Raw genomic sequence first — 17,906 nt, forward strand, 5'->3', positions numbered from 1 at the left:
TTTGTGATCTTATATATATTCTTATTAGAAAATGGATTATCATTGGACAAACTGTTAAGAAAGACATAAATAAATGATTAAAACTATAGATGTTATTTTCAATAAATATTTCCTGAAATTTTCAAGAAAAAATAACTGGGCATAGTAATTTAGATATCTCTATAAGTACAAAAAGAACTAATAAGTTCATAAATTACATTTGTGGTTTTGAGTACAGGACATTATCTTCCATATGTTTTTAATAGGAAATAAAATGGAAAGTAATAATTTTTTTTCCCAAGTATGCCTTAACTTATAAACTATTTTCTGAATCTTAAAATAATCTAAAAGAATTCAATTACATGGGACTTCCCCATTCTTTTAAGACTATTTAAATTTCTCCTTCTATGAAGCCCACTGACCAATTCAGAAGAGCTCTAAAACTTATGTATGATATATACTGTTATTTCATAAACATAGATTTCTCCTTTTTTAAAAGCAAGGTTTCATTAATAATTCCTTTGCTTAAACAACTTTGTTTCTTTTAATTTCCTTTGGGAAAGGTAAAAGAATAAATATTTAGTCAGAAGTAATTTAAATGTGAATCTTTTTTTCAATTACTCTCTATTGTAAAAGATATTCAGTAGTTTTATACTGAGAAAATGGGGGAAAGTAGCAAATTTATGTTATGGATTGAATTACTTATTTGTTGTTGTTGTTTCTACACTTAAAAAAAACAATTCAGAACACTAACCAGAATGGTACTTGAGAGCCAGGATGTAAAAGCATTCAACTAGGTTCTTATAAAATAGAAGACTCATTAAGAAAATAAAGAATGAATATATAGAAAAGAAAATTAAATGAAGAGATTGAAGTAATGCTATTCAATTTTTCATTAAAAAATTATAGGTGGTAAAAAGAAAATTTTCCACTCTGGGCAGTAAGATGTTTAAAAACTCCAACATATACCACCCTCTTTACTGATTATTATTTTTTTTTTTCTGATTCTTAATTTTAACACAAGAGAGAGACGGGGAGGGGGGGGCAAAAGAAGAGAGAGAGGGGAATGAGAGGATACATATACGAGTGTAAAAACAAAAACATTCAATAACATTTTGCATCACTACTGATTACCTTTTCCCTTGTAACTTATCTCTAATTCCTCTACATCTTTATTTTATTATTTGTTTGTTTAGGTGAGACAATTGGGGTTAACTGATTTGCTTAAAGTCACACAGCTAGTAAGTGTCAAGTTTCTGAGGTGAAATTTAAACTCAGATCCTCCTCACTCCAGGACCAGTACTTTAGACATGGCACCAGCTGGCTACCTCTTCTCTGTCTTTAATCAAATTGTTCTACCTCCAAATCTGTTTGCCTACTTATAAAGGAGATTTTTTTTTTAATAATAACTTTTTTTATTGACAGAACCCATGCCAGGGTAATTTTTTACAACATTATCCCTTGCATTCGCTTCTGTTCCAATTTTTCCCCTCTCTCCTTTCACCTCCTCCCCTAGATGGAAAGCAGTCCTATATATATTAAATATTCGCAGTACATCCTGGATATAATATATGTGTTCATATAAAGGAGATCTTAATATTATCTTTTAGAAAGAATATTGGACTAGATCTCTGTTATTCCCTCTTTTCACCACAATTATCTCTGTGATTTGGATCAAGATGCAGAAGCACAATTTTCTGTATTAGTCTACTGGTGAAGTTGGTGAATTGTAGAACAATATATTGACTATTTGAGAAAGTCATATGAAGTTCAATAATGATAATATTTTTCTAACTATATTTTGTAAAATACAAAGTGGGAGAAAAACACAGTGTTACTTTATTACTTGGCCTAAAATTTAAACTGCATGTGCACACACACACACACACACACACACACACACACACACAGAGAGAGAGAGACATGGTTTCTTTTATTTTTCCCTCTTTTGATATCTATATAAATGTTAGAGATATTAGAGAGGGGAGAAAATGCATATCTAAATAGAGCCTACTATATATTACACATGGTTCTAAAACTACCCACTATTATTTCATTTAATCCTCATGAGAATCTATAACTGTCATCCTCATTTTACAAATGAAGCACAAATTAAATGATTTGGCCACACAATGCTATTTAACTAATGAATATTTGAAGCCAGACTTAAGGTCTAAGCTTTCTTATTTCAGAAATCAGAACTCTATTCACTATGTCACTTAATTCTGTGTGTGTAGGTGTGTATGACAGGGAGTTCTAACTCTATAATATACAGATGCATGCTTGCAATTCTTTATATATATATATATATATATATGTTAACATATACATAAATACATACACATATGTATTCAATTATGTACAATATTTATTGTTCTCTCAACGTGCTGATGTAATTATGATAATATTATGAATAATTTTCAGTAACTTCATTACCTATTCTTAGGTAGGTGGAACTCTTTGATAGGAAGGAGATTCTTATAGGAACCTTTTATTAAAATGGCAGAATTCATGACTATCAAGATTTGTTATTTGCTGAATAATCCAATCCACTTAGATAACAATTTCTTTACTGCCATAATGACATCCTTATTCCTCAGACTATATATTAGGGGATTAAACAACGGAGTCACTGTTGTATAGAAAAGAGAGAGCACTTTTTCTCTCCCTCCTGATTCTCTGGATTTGGGGAGCAAGTATGTAATAATAGCAGACCCAAAAAATAAGCCTACAACAATAAGGTGGGAGGAACATGTAGAGAAGGCTTTGGATCTCCCTGTAGCTGATGGAAGTTTCATGATAGTTTTGATTATTTTAATATAGGAAATAAATATCAATAGAAATGGAAACATTCCAAAGAGCACAGCATTAGCATAAACTGGAAATTCATTAAATAAACTGTCCCCACATGTTAGTTTTACTAAGGGAGGAGCATCACAGAAAACATGATTGAGCTTATTAGAACCACAGAAGGGAAGAGAGAAAATCTCATATGTCAGCGCTGCTTGGACTAGACTTGCGCTTATCCAGGAGCCAATCACCAACTGGACACACATTTTGTAATTCATGATTAAAGGATAATATAGAGGCCTACAAATGGCCACATAACGGTCATAAGCCATCACTGCCAGGAGGAAGCACTCAGTACCTCCAAGAATCAGAAAGAAGCCAAGTTGTATAGCACAGGTTGAAAGAGAAATATTTCCCCTTTGTGTCCAAAGGTTTACCAGCATTCTAGGGAGAGTCACTGAAGTGTAACAGATTTCCAAAAAGGAAAAATTCCCAAGGAAAAAATACATGGGTGTTTGGAGAGCAGGGTCAGACTTGGTTATTATAATGATAAGTCCATTTCCTTTCAATATGCTCATATAGATTATAACAAAAATTCCAAATAAGAGCTCTCGAAGATTTGGAACATCAGAAAATCCCAGAAGAATGAATTCCTTTATATCAGTGTGATTTTCTCCTGCCATTGTTTCTGCAGGTTCTAAATGAAAAGATAATGACTCAATGATGTATTAGTCAGGTCCTTACACTGGATCTCACTTTTGCCCAGTTAATTAATGAGTTTACATTAAATAATAGTTCTCTTCAGTTCTTTAATACTCTAAATACGACTCCTTTAAATAATATAGAATGTAGACAATATAGAAATAACAAGTTTCTAATATTTGATTCAATATTAATAATAAACATAATAATAATGATAAAGGACCTATTTATGAAGTTCCAAAACACTGTGCACAAGTCCCCAGATTTCTTTCTAAGTCATAGTGGGATAATAACTTTTTCTCATTTTTAAAATCTGAATCTCACCTAGGATAAGAAGATTGGGTACATATGACAATAGGAATAACAGAAACTATGGCAAACTGAAAATCAGTAAATTTGTCCATGGAATCTCTACATCTTAATTCCATTAAATGAGATGTACAAGTATATCATCATGAACTTCCTCACTGCCATCATTCTTACAATTATATCATCATCAGATTTAACAATTAATTAAAAAACTTCTTCAATTCCATAGAAGATTTACTACTCTCCATATTTTTGTTCAATTTACAAAGTTATTTTATGGTGCTCTGCAATAGATTGCCAAATATTAAGGGACCATTTTTCTTAGACTACTGTTATATATGATTCAACAAGAATGTTGGAATAATATAATGAATAGCAATCATGGCCTATGATAGAAGTAGCACAATCCTTCCTGTGTTAACAATTATAGTCTTCTGATCTACAAATCATCAATTACGATTTCACAGCACCAATTAAGAAGTATGTTGTCTGTTTCTTGATGGAGATGGGATGAACACACAATATAAAATAAGATATAGATATATATGTGCTCGTGTTTGTATATATAATTATACACATAACACACACACCTGTATTTCATATATGTATATGTACATGTTGGTATGCTAGGTTTTTAGTTAATGACAGCATGGCTGAAATAATCATGACATATGTGTTACACACATATAAATGTATATGTACATTTATATGTGTGTATACACACACTTAAACAGGCATGTGTATGAGTGGATGTGTATATCCTATCTCTGCCTATATCTGCATGCGCACATGCAAAAAATGAGGTAAAATCTTTAATTATCCATATTTATTAGAACATACTTCTAATAGAATTCATTTGAGAAAAAAAATTTTTTTTGTTTCTGGAAAATAAATTGATTTATAAAAAATTCTATGGTGGAAATAACTTATTGTTCTCACATTCTATCTATCTATCTACCCCAATATGTCTTATTCAATAAAAAGCCAAATTCTTTCCTAATATCCTTTATGTATCTGACATTCCAGTCCCCTCTAGCTCAATGTTTCTAGGATTGCATAATTCTGGGACATTTAGATTGCAATAACTTCTGTGAAAACAAACCAGGAATTCTAACAATGAAAACAATATGTAAAATATATTCATTCTATAACACTTATATCATCTTTATAGGGTATGAAGTTTATTACTACTAACAGAAAATATCTTACAGACCATGTAGCTGAATCCCTGATGAATCCAAGAAAGATATCTGAGGTTCAAATAGGTAAAAATTAACCAAGTAATGTTGATTTGCAATCCAGGATTCTTTCTATTGCACAACTCTATCTCTCTTTAATTAGAATGTAAGCTTCTATTCATATCTGTCTATTTATCTATCTATCTAGAAAGATAGCTATCTATATCTATATAGGCACATACATCCAAATATACATATATACGCATATTCATACATGTATACACATGTGTATGTATATGTATACATGTCTATATATATATATATATATAGAGAGAGAGAGAGAGAGAGAGAGAGAGAGAGAGAGAGAGAGAGAGACAGAAAGAGAGAGAGAGAGAGAGGGTGATTTATTAAAAAAAAAATCCTATAGTGGAAATAATGTGTTCTCACATTCTATCTATCCCAATATGCCTTATTCATTAAAAAGCCAAATTATTTCCTAATGTCCTTTACATATCTGATATTCCAGTCCCCTCTAGCTCAATGTTTCTAGGATTGCATAATTGCATAAAAACATAGCAGATAGCTTAATGAATGCTTAGTGTTTGATTGATAGTGTCAATCAAAATACAATGTACAAAACAGAAATATAAACACAAATTTATAAAATTACAAATCAACAAATAAAAACAGCTAAATTTTTATTTCCCAAACCATAACTCATTATTTATCATACTTTTTTCTGTCATATTTTTAATTCTGCTATTCTCAATCCATAATAGTTTTTCATACTGATTTGATCCTGCCTAAAATTTGGCACTCCAGAATAACCCCATTTATTTTACCCTACTCTTTGTGAATCTTTCTCTTACCATATGAAATCAATTAAAGTCAATTAAACTTATATTCCCAGAATTGTTATAACACTTAAATTGCACTACAATGTAGTACAGTTTTCTTTCTTTCTTTTTCTTTTTCTCTTCCTTTTTATTTTTCTTTCTTTCTTTCTTTCTTTCTTTCTTTCTTTCTTTCTTTCTTTCTTTCTTTCTTTCTAAATACGACTCCTTTAAATAATATAGAACAATATAGACAATATAGAAATAAGTTCCTAATATTTGATTCAATATTAATAATAAGCATAATAATAATGATAAAGGGCCTTTTCTTTTTCTTTCTTTCTCTTTCTCTTTCTTTCTTTCTTTTTTTCTCTTTCTTTCCTTTGGTAGTTCTTCATCCCTAAAGATCCTTGTTACTATATTTCATAAATACGTATTAATATTTACATATCACCTACATACAAATATTTTCCTTAAGGCAAAGAAGATGGAGTTTTGGAAAGAAAGAACTCAAACATACCTTTCTAGATTGACACAAAATAATACATCACTTTGTTCTTTGAAGACCATACAGGATATAACATATATTGACTTAAAGATATACAATAAACTAAATGCATATGCATTTAATCATTAAAATCCTCTACCCTGCCTGTGAAATAAAAAACAGTGATTGATGTTCTTCTTAAAATGCCATTTTATTTAAAGGCACTTGAGCTGCTTAAGTTCAGAAGATTCTTCCTCTTCTATGACCTTCGGGGAAAATGCCCTTTCTGTACTATTTGACACTTTTTAATGAGAAGCCAATCTTGTCTTTTTAGGACCAAGTCCAGCCGTTTTAATAAGGTGATACCCTGGAGAGAACCCTGTGATTAGTTAGGAAATCATGGTTCTGAATTTGTTTGTGCTGATTACTGACTGTAAAATTGGTGGGAAGCAGTTTCACATAACTAGGGCACAAATTCATATGTAATAGCATGAAAAGGAATGAAATGACTTCTGAAATCTTTATATTTGTTGATCTATTACAATAAAATCATAAAATTAATTATGAAAATAGAAGTCACTGATTAATAGCTCTGTTAGTGACAACTTACCTTAAAAACTGAAGTACTAACTTCAGTAATAGAAGTGCCAATTATCATTATGTTTGAGTATTTTGGGAAAACAATAAGGATATTTTTATTAAAGTATTTGCCCTCATCACTACTGTAGCAGTACATTATTTAGTACCTAAATGAGTATAGTGTTTGCCTTTGACCTTGATAGGATACACAAGTGCATCTGTAATGTAGTATAGAAAAGAGTAGTGATAAAAGAATTTAGTTTAGTTCAATTAATTCAAATATGTATATATGCATGCATGTATGTATAAAAATATGTACACATACACACATGCACACACACATGCACACACACACACACACACACACACACACACATATATATATATATATATATAATATATATATATATATATATATATATAATATTTTATTTTCTCCATCCATCCTCAGATAGAAAAGAAATGAAACAACAACAAACATCAATTTGTAATAAAAGGGAAATAGTTAAGTAAAATAAATAAGTGTATCTGTGTCACTGTGGATGTAAAGCTTAACATTATAAAGAGCTGAAACTCTTGAATTGATGCATTGAGGTCGGACAACTGAACACTTAAGGCAAATTACCAATTGGAAAATACTCTATTAGCATATGCTTGGAAAATGGCCCTTCCCACTATTCTGTGCTAGTTCAATCTTTTGGTGTATACAGAGAATTGTGGGAAGGATTAGGGGGTGGAGTAAGACAATCCAGAATCACTTGGCCAGTGGAGGTAGAAAAGGAAGGTCGTTGAGATCCTCTGTCCATTCCCTTCACTTCTACTCCTAAAGACCAAGAATAAAGACCAAGGATTTTTGCTTATCCTGACTTCAGCTGATTCTAAAGTATCCAGGGTGCTAACTCGGTCTTCACATAACATTAAGCAACAATAATAATCTTGAGATCTTGTCACCTAGTCCCAACACTTCCTGGTTTGCTACAGATGGCACCTGCTTCCATGGAATTATAAGATACTTTTATCTTGAAAGGAAAGCTATGATGAATCTGGACCAAATATTTTAAAAGCTGAGGTGTTTTATTAGAAACAAATCTTCTGTAGTCAAATATATTGATTTGCTTATTTGGTTTTGTTTGTTTCCTGGTAGCAATGATTTGTTATGAGAACTGGATAATAGGGAAGGCTATGCTGAGAACTTTTAAGTTCTAAATTTTGTCTTGAAGCTTCAGGGAGTTTGCATTTCTGAATTTCTTTCCCATTTTTATTTTATTTTTAGATTCCTACATAGATTTTATTTTATAATTTCATGGAATATAGTAACAATTATTGCTATTTTGATAATAATGTTAGATGTTAATATTACTTATATTATCTTTCCTAGAACTCTTTTCCAAATGACTTAAAATTACATTTTTTTCCATGTATGGTAATCTTTCTTTTTTTTTTGTAAATTATTTATTTTTAATTGACATTCTAAATTTCAGAATATTTAGTTCTTAGAAGTGATTTTTTTTTCTTCTATAACATAAGTTTCATTACCATTCATTCCTAAATAATGCATTATTTATTTCATGTCATTTCTTTTAGTTACCCTTGTAATTATTTGGGGAACTTTTTTTTTTGTTTTCCAGTGGCACAACTTGAATATATTATAGCATAATTCTTTTTTGTTTGATTTTGCCTTATATGCATGTATTAGTACAAATTTCATTATAGCAGTTGATTATTTTCTTATTTTTCTCATCTAAGCCACCTCAGTATTAGGATTCTTGAGCTTAAGTCAAGCTCTATTCCTTGATAGTGTGTGAAATCTTTCACTTATACTAAGGAGGTTTTATAGAGTAGAATCATTTTTCCAGCCATTCTGGGGATGCTCCAGCTAGAACCTTTACCACATCATGTTGCTAGATTGAGCTGTTTCTCCGTTGCTAGGTACCTGCTCCTCGGTATTGGGATCATCCTAAGCTTAACTTTGCTTATGATCTTTCTCTTGCTACTGGGTTTATATCTATCTTTCCAATTGGGCATTACTGGAGTTGGAGAATCTCCTGATCTCTAGAGATCACCTCTTCAAATGTCCTGGAGCATCTTTGTATCATCCTCTACTTCAGTTTCTTCAATGCTTCAACTTTCATTTTATGCATCCCAAGTCTTGTTGGAGGAGTCTACATGAAACTTTTTCAATTTATTATCATTAATGGGTTCATTCAAATCTATTTGAGTTTTTGTGAGTCATATGAGCTACTATAAATCCTAAAAAAAAAAAACAAAAAAAACAGAAAAAACAAACAATTATCATATTCCTACAACCCATCTACCTTCTTTTCAGTTTAAAACCTTTTTAGTTTGCCTTGAAAAATGCTAAATACATCGATTCTAAACACACATATGTATGTATATGTAATGCATATATGGGTATATATGCATTATAAATAGTTATTCTTGAACATGCAATTCAATTATTCTTTTAAAATTCTTATTCAGCTATTCAATTTCTAAATCTTTGCTTCTCCAATGCAGCTTTTTTGATTAACAGAGATAAGAATTTTTTTTAAATGCTGTATTTCTTTTAAAAAAATTCCATGTTCTTGGATATGTGACATCTACTAATGAATGACTCTTTAAGTATCATATGTCAGAATATTGTCAAGAGAAACCTTTGGAGGATTTTCAAATATTTAAAAAAAATATGAATCAGGCAAAGATTAGATATCTTTGTTACTATTTTCTATATATAAATTTTAAAGTTCAATATAGATTTTTGGCAATTTTTAGAATAGTTATTATAGACTTTTTAACATTGCTATATTTAATTCCTTTTTTTAATTTTTTTATTCATAAAACAACTCTTAGTTTTGTTTATTGAGTAGTTCGTTTATTATTTATTTATTGTAAATTAATGTACATTATTTGATTATTCAAATGTTTTCATACTTCCAATTTTATTAATCTATACTTTTATTTTCAGAAATTCAAATTTGGTATTTAATTGGGGAGGGGTTAATTTGTTCTTTTTCTAGCATTTTTAGTTGCAAGCTTAATTCATTGACTTTCCTATTCTCTAATTTATGCAAGTAAGCATCTAGAGGTATAAAATTTCCCCTTAGAACTGCTTTGACTGCATCCCACAAATTTTGGCATGTTGCCTCATTGTAATTCTCTGATTGTGTGTAATTTGTTGTTTCACCCACTCATTCTTTAGGAATAGATGATTAGTTTCCAAATTGTTGGTCTATTTTTCATTGTCTTTTATTACTTATAATTTTTATTGCCTCATGATCTGAAAAAGATTCATGTGTTATTTCTGCATTTCTGCATTTGATTTTGAGATTTTTATGCCCTAATACATGGTTAATTTTTTTTGTAGGTTCCATGTGCCACTGGAAAAAAAATACAGTCCTTTCTGTCTCCATTCACATTTCTTCAAATGTCTATCATACCTAACTTTTCTAAAATTTTATTTGTCTCCTTAATTTCTTTATTATTCATTTTGTTGTTGATTTATCTATTTGTGATACAGCAATATTGAAATCCCCCATTATGGTGTTTCCATCTATTGCTTCTTGAAGCTCTCTTAACTTCTCTTTTCTAGGAACTTGGATGCTATAACACTTTGTACAGATATGTTTTATGTTGATATTACTTCATTACCTATGGTGCCCTTTAGGAAAATGTAGTGATCTACTGCATCTTTTAAAAATAGTTCTATTTTTGTTTTTCCTTGATCTGAGATCAGGACTGCTACCCCTGTTTTTTTTTTTTTTTTTTTTTTTTTTTTTTTAACTTCAGTTGAAGCATTGTAGATTCTTTTCCATCCTTTGATCTTTATTCTGTATATATCACTCTACTTTAAACATATTTCTTCTAAACAATATGTTGTAGGATTCTGATTTTTAATCTTTCACATTCACATTCACAGTAAAAATTACTCTCTGTATTTCCTACCATTTCCCCCATGTTGTACTTTTCTCTTTCTTTCCCTCTTTTCCCCATCCCCATTGTGTGCTTCTGACCACCACCTTTTTCAAATAACTCTCCTCTTTTACAGTTTCTTTCCCATTCTACTTCTGTTCTCCCTTCTATTAGCTTCCTTTTTTCCTTTCCCCTTTGCCCTCCTATTTGCTTATACAGTGAGACAAGTTTCTCTATGAAATTAAATATGTCTGATATTCTCTCTTTGAGGTAAATCTGATGAGATTAAGGTTCAAATAATGCTCACCCTCCTCTCACTTTTTCCCCTCAAGTGTAATAGATGTTATTTGCCTCTTCATGAGATGTAATTTACTCATTTTTGCCTCTTCTTTCTTCTTCTTTCAATCTAATCCCTTTTCCATCCTTCCATCCTTTTTTTACATTGTCACAATAAATTTAAATCATACCTACACCCTCTAAGTATCTCTAACAAAGATACAGTTCTCAAGAATTTAATATGTCATCTTCCTGTAGAGGGATGCAAACTTTTTTTAACTGAAAACAAAACAAAACAAAACACTTTTTTAAAAACCTTTTTAATCTTTAGCTTCCCTTGAGTTTTGCATTTGACGACCAAAATTTCTACTTAGCTCTAACCTTTTCATCAAAAATAAGTGACATTTATCTATTTAATCAATGTCCATCTTTTTCACTGAAATATAATGTTTAATTTTGTTGAATACCTGATTTTTGGTTGCAATCCAAGTTACTTTATTGTTCTGATTTTTGATGCTTTAGATTCTAGGTCTTTTGATCCTTTAAAATAAAAGCTACTAGGTCCTGGTAATCCTGATTACAGTTTCTCAATATTTGAATTGTTACTTTTAAACTACTTGTGCAATATTTTTTCCTTGATTTGATAATTCTGAAATTTAGCTATGATATTTCTTGAAGTTTTCATTTTGGAATCTCTTTCAGGAGGTAATAAGCATATTCTTTCAATGGCTATTTTATTCTCTTGTTCTAGGACATCAGGGAAGTTTTCCTTGATGTCTCTTTGAAAGAAGATGTCTAGGTTGGTGGTTTTTTTTTTTTTTTTTTCATGTTCTTCATATAGTCCAACGATTCTTAGATTGTCTCTCTTGAATATTTTTTTTTCAGATCAGTTGTATTTCAAATTAGGTATTTTATATTTTCTTCTAAATTTTAAATAAAAAAATTGACTGATTCCTTATTTCTCATTGAGTCATTCACTTCCATTTGTTCAATTATAATTTTTAGTGAATTATTTTCTTCAGTTAGCATTTTGACTCCTTTTGAATTTGTCCCATTGAACTTTTAAATGAGTTGTTTTATTAACTGGATATTTTCTCCATTTAACAAATTCTGTTTTTCAAGGAGTTGTCTTCTTTTTTCTATTTTGTTCAATCTATTTTTAAGGAGTTATATCATTTTTTTTTTAATTTCGCTAAATCTGTTTTTAAGGAATTTTCTTCAAATAATTTGTTTCATTTACCTAACTCTCATACAAAGTTCTCATTTCCTTTCCCCATTTTTCTTCTAACTTTCTCTTGACATCTTTTTTAATTATTTCAAGAGAGCTTGTGAAATGGAAGACTTCATCTGGAGACAGTTTCCTTTTAATGTCCTCAGTGTTTGAGGTTAGGTCTTCCCTGTCTCCATAAAAGCTATGTGTGATCAGCGCTTTTTTTTTTTTTTTACTTTTTTGTTCATTTTTAAATGTTCAGGTGTGTTCTTAGAGTAAAGGGAAGATTATCCCAACCTTCCTCTATAAGTGACAACTGCTTCCTGCTGTCCTCAGCCATTGATGTTGTCTTCCTGTCTGTTGTGGTTGAGTATGGTCAAGTTTTGCATTGTTCTGTGGTTCAGGGCTCACTATTTACCTTCTGTAGTTATGTTGGAGGTCTCACAATTGGTCTGCTGATTTACTAACATCTGAACCAGGACAGAGTAGCCAACGCTGATTTTTTTTGGCTAAGAACCTCCCTATAGATTCTTCTGGGATGATGAAGCCACTCTTCCCTAGGACTCTGATTTTAACCTATCGTGGTCCACCTCCCCCAATCCATTTTGCTAAATTGAGACAGACCTTTCCTGAAGTTCTTCCAAAATATTTTCTGCTAGAAATTTATTGTATTCAAAATATGTGTTGGTTCTATCACTCTAAAATCAGTTCTGAGACTTGATCTGGTATTGATTAGAGGAAAGCCAGGAACAGATATGACAAAGAACTGTCTACTCTCCACCATCTTGGCTTCACCCTTGCTAAAGTGCTTTTTCAAAAGTCATCAAGATCAATTTATGATGAGGATGATGCTGAAGTCAAGAGTGATCACATCTGTTTGTAAAAGAAATTAGGCTTTGAGTTACTAGACCAGGTGTTTCATTTCCTGTATATCATTTTCACTAGCAGAAACATAACATCATTGAAAGATTATACCATTCTCTGGTTTATAGAAACTACAGAAAAGCACAAATATTATGGTAGATAGAACTACTATTCAAAGAGCAAGTTAAATATTTGTTTCCAGAAATGAAGTCAAATTGACAATTACATATTTCATACTCGATTCATGTTGAAACACCCACACCCACACCCACTACATGTGTGTATTTGTTATATATATTCCATAGATGTATATATTGTGGGTTGTATTGAATGGTGGGTATAATGAAGATAATACACACACACACACACACACACACACACACACATATATATGTAAGAGAGATACAGACAGAAAGTCATTTTTCATTCATATCTGAGATTTAGGGACCAAGTTTTAAGTTTTAACTGCAAAAGTACTGAAGCAAGTTGCCATTTCCTTCTGCAAATCATTTTATGGATGAGGAACCTCAGGAAAAAAGAATAATTTTCATGGAGTCATACAGTTAATCCAAGTCCAACTTTGAACTCAGGGAGATGAATCTTTTTCATTCCAATCCCTGAATTTTTTCTACTGTGCCACCGAGGTGTCAATAGATGTTTGCACCTGTATATTGTGCATGTATTTGTGCATGTGAAGATGTATGTCAAATCTCTCAACCTCAGTGACTACACCTATAAAATTGGGATGATAATAGAACCTCCCTCAGAGAGTTAATGTGAGGAACAAATGAAATGTTATATAGATAGAACATATAGTAATAAACTTGAAGTACTCTGAAAGTCTAGTTGTTATTATTCTCTGGTAACATAGTGTGGTGATTTTCTTCTTTAAAATATACTAAAATGATGGTTTTCTCTGGGTGAAAGCAGATTTCTAAGGGGATGTTTTCTGGAGATAGCCTTAGTTTCAGTTCAGATCAATAATTGTCCCAAATGCAGCCAGGTGATAAAAGTTCAGATCTTTTATTGTCTCCAATATAGCCCAGTTAGCTTAGAGACCTATCTCTCTGCTTGGTTCCAAGAGCTCCCTCCAAATGTCTCCAGATCCAAAGGTTTGTCCTCCAGTCAGCCAAGTGGAAAATGGAATGGATCTCTCTTTCTCGGAGAGAGGGCTTCTGGATCTCAATCTCCAATATAGCTCAGTTAGCTTTTCTTAGAGGCCTTTCTCTCTCCTTGCAGCTTTGTCCTTTGCTTCTACCATTGCTTTCTTCAGCCTCCAGAACCAGCACCATGTTGAATCTGTCTTGCCTCTGAGAGAGGGCTTCTGGCTCTCAATCTCCCAGAGTGTTCCTCTCTGACCCCAGTCAATGTTCCAAAGTAAGACTCCTCACCCAGAGAGGGCTGCTGGCTGAACTCACTTGATGCTCCCCTCTCAATCTAAATTCAACTCCGCTCCCTGTGTAATTCAGCTGAATTCTGTCTGAGAGCCTCTGTCTGTTTCTTATATATGAGAGAGGAATTGTGGGATACAAGAGAGAGGGATTATGGGTTTCTTCCCAGAGTGCTCTCTGGTCCCAAGAGCTTCAAGGGAGGTGTGAATTCACAAAGTTACACGGTTAGCTTTGTGTATTTCCCATACTTGTGAATTCCAATGAGTAAAGTTGTAAACACAAGCATTGTATCAATTACATTGAGTTAACACTAGGATTCTAACATCTCCCTTGAGTTATCACCTTGTTTCAAGTTGAGTTAACACTAGGATTCCAACAACATAGGGTATCTTTCCTTGACTTCCTTTAGATAGTAATGTAGACATTTTACATCTATGGCATTGGATATAGTGATTTTACTTAATTAACAGATACACATTGATTTCCAGAATGGCTTTACTAATACATTTTTCCAGCAATCAGTTACCTTTCTAAAAACTTTAAAACACTGGAAAACTTCATTTTGAACCATTTTTTTTTTGCTTTTTTCTTTATATTTGATGATACTATGTAGGTATACAAATAATGCTTTGATGCATTTTTACTGATGATATTGACCTCTTTGATATGGAATATATCTCTGTTAATAGAGGGTGAGAAATAAAAATCTTAAAGTTATCTATGTTGCTAATAGGTTAAGTGTTTTGTTGACTTTCAAAAAATATTTTGCATAAACATTAAGATTTGAAATTAGGCCTTCTTAATCCCAAAGTCTGATAGCACTCCTCTACAGGTTTAAAAGTTTTCAAATGTTTAAGGTATTAAGTCATTTTATCCTCATGAGGCACTCTGAAGTATATTCACATCTCATTTTAGAGATGTGAATCAGAGGCTGAAAGGGGTTACGTAAAATTAAATAATTTTACATACTAATATTTGTCTAAAACAAGATTTGAATCCAGTATTTTTCCCCCTCAATGCAAGTCTAACATTTTATCCTCCATGACATGCAGATGTTTTCACATATACATAAATGAGTATGAATATTTGAAAATTATACATTTATGAAAATTATTCATGCTTTTGGTAAAACTGTGTAATATTATGAGGGATTTGTATATACTTCTCTACTATGCTTATAGGGTTTTTGAGTTGGTTCCATTTTATTTACACTGACTGTAGAGCATTTTCTTATTATGAGTTATTTAGGTAATTGAATTAATTTTGTTATTCACTTCAAGATAGAAAACAATTTTAAAAATAACAAAACCCCAAAACCATTGAACCAAAAGCTGGTAATGATTAATGGTGGGTACTTTTCTTTTCTTATAAGTACTACTGCAATCAGCTTGAGAATTTCAAACATACATATGTTTTTATAACTTGTGAGTATATGGGATGATTAATAAATTTTTCAAATCGAGACCAGAGAAGAGATTGGAAGAAGGAAATGTAAGAATTTTTTTATGAATAAAGTAAAAAAGTAGAATCTGTAAATTTATGCATAGGCTTCATGATACAAACCATTTGGGTAATAATTTCGTTACTGCAGCAATGACATCCTTGTTTCTTAAACTATATATCATAGGGTTAAACACTGGTGTCACAATGGTGTAGAAAAGAGAGAGTACTTTGTCTATGCCTGACAAACTGCTGGATTTGGGTATTGAATATGTAATGATAGCAGAACCAAAGAATAATACTACAACTGTGAGATGGGAAGAGCAAGTGGAAAATGCTTTATATCTCCCAGTGGCTGAAGGCATTTTCATAATGGTAGTGATGATTTTGATATAGGACCCAAGGATCAAAAGAAATGGAACCATAGCAAACACCGCAGCATCAACATAAATAGTTAACTCATTCATAAGGTTTTTACCACAGGCTAGCTTCAGTAATGGGGGCATATCACAGAAGAGATGATTGAGTTTATTAGAACCACAGAAAGGCAGAGAGAAAATCTGATATGTCTGCCCTATCACAATTGGCATTGCACTGACCCATGAGGCAATGACCAAATGAGTACACACTTTGTAGTTCATGATGAGAGAATAGTAGAGAGGCTTACAGATGGCCACATAGCGATCATATGCCATCACAGCCAGGAGCAAACACTCAGTGCCTCCTAACATAAGTAGGAAACAAAGTTGTAATGCACAGTTGAAGAAAGAAATATTTTTTTTCTTGGTCCAAAGGCTCATCATCATTCTTGGGAGAGTAACTGAAGTGTAACATATTTCCAAAAAAGAAAAATTACCAAGGAAAAAATACATGGGTGTTTGAAGACTTGGATCAATCTTGGTTATTAGGATAATGAGACCATTCCCTAACAAGATAGTCAGGTACATGATTAAGAAAATTACAAACAGAATCTCTTGGAGTTTAGGTATGTCAGAAAATCCCAGAAGAATGAATTCTACCACCTTTGTAATATTTCTTCCTACCATTAAAAAAAGTCCACATATGAAAATATTGACCATGGGACAGATAAATTGCTTCTTCTCTTATGGTCCTCTTTCCTTTCTCTGCAAAATAAAGATAGAAAATTAAATGGTCTGCAAATTGCCTTCCACATCTCATCTTTTAAGGTACAATCTATTTCCTAACTATATCAAAATATGAGATTGAGAACATTTTTATCTCTGCTATTATTTATTCTACGATGTAAGGCTCTTGATCATTTATTATATTTTTCATTTTAATATACATCAAACTTTGACATCCTATCTGCTCTGTTTTCAATTAGAACAGATTGCTTAATATAATATACTCAATATCTAATGTCTAACCAATATCTACTCTTCAGTAGCTAACATTCTAATGTTTTCTGCTACACACTCACTGTTGTCTCAAAATTCCATCTTTCTAGAGTTCCAGAACATGTAGCTTTAAATATGAATGCCAGTAATAAAATTTTAAACAATTTGAAATTATTATGAATCACATAAAAAAGAATAACATTCCAAATATAGTGACTATGTTAACAGGGGTTAAGTTAATTTTAATATGGGACATGAACTTTCTATAAAGTTTTATGTGAAAAACAGACATAATTGCTAAGCCTAAATAAAATTGGTCTCATAAAAGGGTTTCTGTAAATCACTATACTTTGCTTATGCTGTATTTTTCCTTTGCTATGCTGTTCTCAGTCTTTGCTGCTTAACAAAATTCTTGTTTTTTTTTTTTTTTTTCATGTTACAAACTAGTTTTGATTATCTATCTTCTAATTCATTCTTTCCTGAACCTTAAAAAAGAATAAATATTTTCTTCAAATTCCATTGCAATTGATTTGGATCTTGTATACTTAGAATTTAATGTTACTGTTTCATTCTTTTTTGCTTTCTCCTCCGATTCTTCCAT

At 31.5% G+C, this 17,906-nt stretch overlaps 2 protein-coding genes across 2 annotated transcripts; both read right to left on the reverse strand.

Annotated features, from left to right (window-relative positions):
* Positions 1-2,507: 2,507 nt before the first annotated feature.
* Positions 2,508-3,464, reverse strand: LOC127541561 (olfactory receptor 10AG1-like). Its single transcript, XM_051966787.1, has one exon. It carries the CDS (start codon positions 3,450-3,452, stop codon positions 2,508-2,510), a length of 945 nt encoding a protein of 314 aa, XP_051822747.1. The 5' UTR covers positions 3,453-3,464.
* A 12,593-nt stretch (positions 3,465-16,057) lies between these two features.
* Positions 16,058-17,906, reverse strand: LOC127541562 (olfactory receptor 10AG1-like). Its single transcript, XM_051966788.1, has 2 exons — positions 17,868-17,906; positions 16,058-16,969 (listed from the first exon to the last, which is right to left on the reverse strand). The coding sequence occupies exons 1-2, from the start codon at positions 17,904-17,906 to the stop codon at positions 16,058-16,060; spliced, it is 951 nt and encodes a 316-aa protein (XP_051822748.1).

This window comes from Antechinus flavipes, chromosome 6 (genome assembly GCF_016432865.1).
Source record: "Antechinus flavipes isolate AdamAnt ecotype Samford, QLD, Australia chromosome 6, AdamAnt_v2, whole genome shotgun sequence".
Taxonomy (NCBI): domain Eukaryota; kingdom Metazoa; phylum Chordata; class Mammalia; order Dasyuromorphia; family Dasyuridae; genus Antechinus; species Antechinus flavipes.